Genomic DNA, 7,079 nt, shown 5'->3' with positions numbered 1-7,079 from the left:
AGAAGCAACTTTTCGTTGAAACCATTGGCACTCAAATGAATTCCACCATTTGAAAGAATTGGGTGTCCCAAACTTAAGTTCTTCTTGTCGCTCATCCTCTAAAACTGGGTTCGGAGGATGGACCAACGACTTGGATGGCTGACCGAGATGGCAGCTCATTTTTCTCTTCAATTGCTGATACACATATGGAACTATGTGAAGGATTTCCTCGCCATCCTTTGAACCTTCGTCTTAGCATTCTTTCGATGACAACAGAGCTTGGTGGACATCTCTTGTCCACTCCCACTCTCGAAGAAAGAAGGCCATGGCTTCACTCATCTGGAATGAGCGGAACACGAGGGTCTTTAGCACGAGTACTATGCCACCTATCATCTTCACTCGAATCAAAATGGATGGAATTCTTTTAGTGGTCGCGGGGGCCCATCTACTTTCATGAGATTAGGCTTTGTGTTGCTGGGCTATAACCCCGTGACTATATCCTTTTTTTTAAAAAAACTACTATTGTCTTAACCTTTTGTAGATACGGATATATCTCCGCATCTAGATAAAACTAGGACATTTATTTTAGCTGGATGTAGTACTTAAATCCCTTTGGGAGTCTACAATATGTACTTGTATTGGTCTGAGTTGAATAAAGTCCTAAATTTTTAAGAAAAGAAATGGAATGAAAAAGGATTTCCACTCCGGTCCACACAGTCCACGCGAGCAGAGGACGCACCGGGAGGGGAGAATCCGATGAGAGAGTAGACCGCCTCCTCCAGCCCAGTAAAAAACCCCACCACAACCACAACCGTCGCCACTTCACCACCAGTCCACCGCCACCGCCACCGCCACCGCGCCCACCTCTCTTCCTCTCGCCCCCCGGCGCAGCCTCACAAGCGCTCGGAGCCGTACCGTACGGGCTAGGGTTTCTTCCCAATCCAGGTGGCCCGGGATCTCGCGCCCCCCCTCAATGCAGCCGCCGCCTCCGCCTACGCCGCGGCGCTGATCCCGCCTCCGCCTCCGCCATGGCGCGGCGTCACGGGTGGCAGCTCCCCGCCCACACCCTGCAGGTCCCTTCGCCTTCGCCCCTTCCTTCCCTTCATCCCTTGTGTCCGCCTGTGCTTGGATAGACGCGCAATGTGGGTGCCTTCGCCTTCGGATCTCTCCGCCGCACAGCCTACTGCTCGTCTCGCCGCGGGGCCGGATTTTTTTTTTTGTTGCTTCAGTGCTCCCATGAACACAGCGTTGGGGTTGTTGTGGCATCCGTAAATCTCCTGGTGCTATACTGCTATGCCCGTGCGGATGCCACATAGTACTAGCCACCACTCCAGTAGTACATTTAGGTTATCATCACTATAAACAAATTCCCGATGCGCGTTGCTGGGGCTTGATCTGATGTGTTCCCTAGCTTTTCGGCTTCATTCTTATATATCTCGTAACCATATGTCTGTCTGATGCGTCTGATGCGATGGGGTTACTTTTACCTGCGTTTTTTTGGGTCCTTCCGCGGGACTCCCACTCTCTACTGTGTGTAGATGGCGACTTGTGTGCCAGCCGTTTCTGCTGTCCCGACCACCAAGCAGTACATGGATTTGGTCTTCTTAGGTTTCTCTCGAGGCCACGTTGCCGGAACTCCATGCAGTTTATGTTACTGCTCTGATTTGGCATTTCTCTTCAGAAAATTTAACTGTTACTGCTTTTTGTTGGTTTCCTGTTGGGTTCTTCTGTTCTTTCGTCTTTTGATGCGATGGGGGATTCTGCATTGGAGTTGGGCTTCAGTGTCGCGGCTTTGGCTGCCACCGACAACTCTGTTTTTTTTTTTTTTTTATCCTTTACTACTAACTCGCTTTAATTAGTTTAACCTGAGTTAATTACATACGAGCAGATTCTCCTGCTACTAACTCGGGTGCAGAATTTTATTTTGGTTAGTGTGTTGTGTATCATGGATTCATGCGTAAGCACATCAGATTAAAGAGTACTGGCCTATCATTAGAAAAGGGTGCCTGTAATAAGAGCTTGGTCTGTTGAATTAGGAAGTATTTTGTAACCAATGATGTGGATATTTCTGACCTGAGTTTCGGCTTGTGACCCGAGCTCTGGGAGGAAGGAGATGACGTGTTACACACATTTGGTCTATACATCTGGTCCTGTGCAGCGTATTCTATCTCTACTTAAAATTCAATTAGTAATAGCTCTGGTCCATGGTACTGATGTACAGAAATTCATCCTGCTCATCTTCATCTGATCATCTTATCTCCCCTTCCTTAAATTCAAGACGGTAGTTCATAAGCTCAATCAAATAGGCAAACGTTATATTCTCCGATCTTGTCCTTTATCCAAAGACCTGCAAAATCTCAACAACTGTGGTTATCTTGTGTGAATAATTAAGTATTCCTCTTGCGAATGTGACAGCTTTAAGCACTTCCGATGCTCATTATTCATGAAAATTCTCTAGGATTAGTCCTTAGATCACTTTCAGCTGTGCATGGAGGTTTTAGCTTTGTTTTTATGCTCAATTTGGGGCCTCTTGGTTGGATTTACACTTCCTTCTATGCTGCTGTCACTGCAAGCTATTTGATCTTATCTCTTGTGGAAGGATGAGTTTGAAACTTTGATTGAATGGTGAATTTTTTTTGCAGGTGGTTGCTATAACAGTGTTCTTCTTGCTGTGTATAGCATTCTATGCTTTCTTGTCTCCATTTCTCGGGAAGGACTTGTATCAGTATATCGCAGTCGGTGTTTATAGTTTTCTGGTAAGGTTCCACTCCCTCTCTTTTCATGCATGGGCTGAATCCTGGAGTATATTTCATTTGATATACCTTTGGTATTTTTTTGTGTTTATCAGGCCTTATCTGTACTGATTCTGTACGCTAGATGTACTGCTATTGATCCTGCTGACCCGGGCATCCTGATTACCGTTAATGGTGCACTAATCTATAAGTCAGAAGGTATGTCCTGATACCTGGTAAATTTGCTATTGATGTTTGAATGCTAATACATCATGTCCTTTTGGTTAAAAGCAAACATAGACACTCAAGAAGAAGCTGGCAAACCAGAATTGAGAACCAGCGAGGAAACCCAGAAGCATAAATCGTGTTTAGGAGCTGGTTGTTTCTGTTGTGCTATTTTCATGAAAGAGGATTGCCGCAAAGAAGATGAAGCTTACCAGCAAGAAGATTATGGCGAGGAGGCACTCTTTTGCACCCTTTGCAACACAGAGGTACTTACTTCAGCTCTAACCCCAGTCAGCTAGCAGAATTTATCAGAGTTCAGACACATTTTCTCCTTTTGTTAGTCACATTGTAGTTCTGAAAAATGGCTGAACTGCAAATGCTTGCATACATTAATTCTAGTCACATTGGATCCATGTCTATTTCCCATGAACTGAACGCTATCTAATGGTTATATTACGGCAGATGTTAAAGAGGCCTGGCATTAAATGGATTATTGTTTATCTGTGTATTCACTTGAAATATTGGTTCCACATGCAGCATAATATCTAGTGTTTAGACAGTTCTAAGACTTTCGGTAACATGCAATATAAGCTTCCTGTATCGAGTTAGTTGCATCTGCCTTTGACGCATAGGCAGGCGCAGTTCATATGATGACATAGAGATAAAAATGTCCAACAACAAATCCACCTGGTTAACATCGATGCAGTAGCTGTTAAAAAAATCTTGCATTAAGGATTATTAAGGACAGATGCATTCTCAAGATAATTGCTCAAATCATGTTTCTTTAAAAAAACGGTTGGTCAGAAAGAAGGAAAACACGAGTAGATAAAACTGCAATGTCTTGGAGATTATATCTCCTAAAGTTAGTGTCCTCTACATTTTTATGCTGCCTTGCTGTTTATCTGTTTTTGTCGCTTCTGCAACATTAATAGATTATGAGTACATCATTTAATGTTTGCTTGCTTCTATTTCCTATTGTGTATAGATATCCAGTGTCCTTTCTGTTTACGTAAGTTCATGCTGTTAATCTGAAAATTGATTTGTATTGGATCTTTTTGTATTGATACAGGTGCGCAAAAATAGTAAACATTGTCGAAGCTGTGACAAATGTGTTGATGGTTTTGATCATCATTGCCGGGTAGGTGTCCTGTTGAAGCTTGTATAGTTCATTTTGTCCTTTTACTCTAACTTGGTTGTTGGTGTGGCTTTTCTGTTCTCTTATTTGATACTTTTGATGCAGTGGCTGAACAACTGTGTTGGAAGGAAAAACTATGCGACATTTTTGTGCCTTATGGCTGTGAGTCTTGCTTGGGTATGTTGTTATATCTACCTATCAACATTGATATTTGTCTAAATGATGATAACCATACGTTTACTGAGTTTGATGTTCCGAAAGCATTTTTCATGTTACTAATTGTAATTTTTCATTATGTATAAAGCTTGCAGTTGAGTGTGGGGTTGGCATAGCTGTGTTTGTCCGTTGCTTTACTGATAAAACAGCCATTGAAGACGAGATAGGGGAAAAGCTTGGTTATGGTCTTTCACGAGCACCCTTTGCAGTCATTGTGGTATGTGTTAACCCTCTTATTGATCTAGTTTTGAGGCAAATAGCTTCAGTACTTCTTCGTGTGCATTTGGATTTCATCATGGCTATCTTTTCAATTCCCATCCTTATGCTGTTAAGGTGCAGAATCAAATCAGTAGTATAGTGTAATATTTCTGTCGACCTGTATTGAAGTATGTGGTTATATTATAACATCATACTTGGGCTAGTCATCCCTTAACCAACAACTATCATACAATAGTCGAGCACTGCATTAGAGTATATAACATAGCTAGCACAATCTTAACTCAATACATCCTTGACTTCAGGCCCTGGGTACAGCTCTTTCTGTGCTAGCTTCATTTCCCTTGGGAGAGCTGTTCTTCTTTCATATCTTATTAATCAGGAAGGTTGGTCACTTTGTTAGCCTTTATCAAAATTGTACTCTCATGTTTACAAGGAACTGATTATGATATTGCATCGTTACACCATTTTCAGGGCATCACAACTTATGAGTATGTCGTGGCAATGAGGGCTCAGAGTGAACCTCCTGGTCTCTCTGTCAATGATGAGCAACAAAGCTTGCCGTCTTCTCCGATGAGTTCTGCACCAACTGCTTTCAGCGGGAGCTCATTCGCGCGGCACTACAAAGGAGCATGGTGCACTCCACCACGCATCTTCGTTGACCAGGTGTGTTTTGTATGATTGTATCCAGTAATACTTTGAGTTATAACAATTTCCTTAGTTTGCTAAAACAATCAGTTTTTGTTGTCAATTGTGGGGTGTTTCATGTTTCTATCATTGGAAGAACATTAAGTTACTGCACGGTTTTCTTTTTCAAGGAATGGGTTATGTTTTCCACTTCAGTAAACCTTTATTAGAAAGCTGAAGTGTTATTTAGATAAATCTAAATCAGAACTATTTGTGCAAGACGTGTTTTGCCCATTATAGTTATTTTCATTTTTAATTTAAAGCACATTAAGTTGCCGCGCAGTTCAAGGAAGGGGTTATGTTTTCCACTTAAGTAAACCTTATCAGAAACCTGAATTGTTATTTATAATCTATCAGAACTATTTGTGCAAGACATGTTTTGCCCATTATATTTATTTTCATTTTGAATTTGAATATTATCTGCCTATATTTGATCTTGTCTGCATCACATCACAGGACGAAATCATTCCGCACCTGGGACCTGGGCGATTACCTTCAACTGTTGATCCTGATAGCATGGACCCTGTCGAAAGAGCCAAACAGCATGCTAAGCGCCAAGTTCGCATTAGCCCATGGAAGCTCGCAAAACTGGATTCAAACGAGGCCATGAAAGCAGCAGCAAAAGCCAGAGCGTCTTCATCCGTACTGAAACCGATCAATATCCGTTCCCAATATGAGGCTGACCGGTGCTCCAGTGACAACCTCAGCTGCAGAAGCAGCGTCATGAGTGCTGATACTGGACACCACATCGACACTCGGTCTGGCAGGAATGCTCAGCACAACAAGTCCTCTTATGCACCCAGCGTAGCAAGTGCAGATGACATCGAGCTGTATCCCCAGACACCCAGCAGCTTCCAGAGCAACTCGCGGGCTCCGACACCTATTGCAGAGCACCATCCGGCGAAGCATTTCAACCCAATCTATCAGACATCAGTAAACAGGTCCCCATTCTCAGCCAGAGCAAGTGGTGTGAATGAAGCGGCTATCTCAGAAGCCAACAACGCAAGGAGGTTTGGTCTGCCAAACACAGATAGATCTCCCCGGTCATCTGTTTACTGGGATCAGGAAGCTGGCCGGTTCATGTCTGCGCAGGCAAACCAAAACCAGGGACCGAGCTCTCGCGTGGGCCGTCCCGACCTTCTGTACACTGGGCCGTCTATATTCTTTGGTGGACCTCTGATGGGAGATTCTGCAACGAGAAGCTTCAGAGATCCTGGGGGCTCCTCGAGCCAACGCTCTTCTGGCGTGTCTCGGCCTCAACAGCTCCCCGTCTTCGTCCCCACTGATTCCCAGAAAGATCACGTCTCCAGGTTACCGTGAAATTAGCTGTTTTCCGGATTAGTCTTCTGAAGCACTTGGTTCCTCTCCCTTGTGCAGTGTACAGTTCTTGTTTCTTACAGCATCAGACATTGTACGCTGTGTTCTTATGTCAGCTAGGTGGAAACTGAGATTAATTTAGTTACGATTTGAATACAGAAATCATTAAGTCTTATTGTTTATGAAGGAAAAATAATGTCCTGAAGAATTGATCCAATTTGAGTAGTGACTTGTGTTCATTTTTATTTTGTCTTTAGATTAGTTGTTTTTTTTAGCAGAAGTCTTTAGATTAGATGGAAAAGACTTGTGATCTTCTTGAGTTGTTGGATAACACGCAATGCTTTTGCGTTTTTGTGAAAAAAAAAGAGTTGTTGGATAATGAGGGATGACAGATAAGGCCGAATGGATAATTATGTTATGCGTGTTAGATACACCTGGTCGGTTGGCTGCCCAGCAACAAATATCAGTCAACCAACCAAAATCGTCAGAGTATGAACAAGCTTTTCCTTTCTGTTATCTTGGATTGATTATCACATAACTTCATGCCTTTCTTGGCCTTTTGGCTAAGATCA

At 42.9% G+C, this 7,079-nt stretch overlaps 1 protein-coding gene across 2 annotated transcripts; it reads left to right on the top strand.

Annotated features, from left to right (window-relative positions):
* The first annotated feature begins 810 nt into the window (after positions 1-810).
* LOC127336504 (protein S-acyltransferase 21) lies at positions 811-6,730 on the top strand. 2 transcript variants are annotated; one of them, XM_051363319.2, is made up of 10 exons: positions 811-1,052; positions 2,622-2,735; positions 2,828-2,930; positions 3,012-3,202; positions 4,006-4,074; positions 4,177-4,248; positions 4,376-4,504; positions 4,809-4,889; positions 4,978-5,169; positions 5,647-6,730. In XM_051363319.2, the coding sequence occupies exons 1-10, from the start codon at positions 1,008-1,010 to the stop codon at positions 6,508-6,510; spliced, it is 1,860 nt and encodes a 619-aa protein (XP_051219279.1). In that variant the 5' UTR covers positions 811-1,007; the 3' UTR covers positions 6,511-6,730. The 2 variants fall into 2 exon arrangements, with proteins under 2 accessions (XP_051219279.1, XP_051219278.1); XM_051363318.2 differs by having other exon boundaries at positions 3,003-3,202.
* Positions 6,731-7,079: the final 349 nt, after the last annotated feature.

Source organism: Lolium perenne, chromosome 2 (genome assembly GCF_019359855.2).
Source record: "Lolium perenne isolate Kyuss_39 chromosome 2, Kyuss_2.0, whole genome shotgun sequence".
In the NCBI taxonomy this organism is placed as follows: domain Eukaryota; kingdom Viridiplantae; phylum Streptophyta; class Magnoliopsida; order Poales; family Poaceae; genus Lolium; species Lolium perenne.
This window is presented reverse-complemented; position numbering and strand designations above follow the sequence as displayed.

Coding starts and splice junctions, on each gene's coding strand:
- LOC127336504 (XM_051363318.2), top strand. CDS start 1,008: ATGGCGCGGCGTCACGGGTGGCAGCTCCCCGCCCACACCCTGCAG. Junction 4,249..4,375: donor TGGCTGTGAGTCTTGCTTGG/GTATGTTGTTAT, acceptor TTATGTATAAAG/CTTGCAGTTGAGTGTGGGGT. Junction 5,170..5,646: donor CACGCATCTTCGTTGACCAG/GTGTGTTTTGTA, acceptor ATCACATCACAG/GACGAAATCATTCCGCACCT.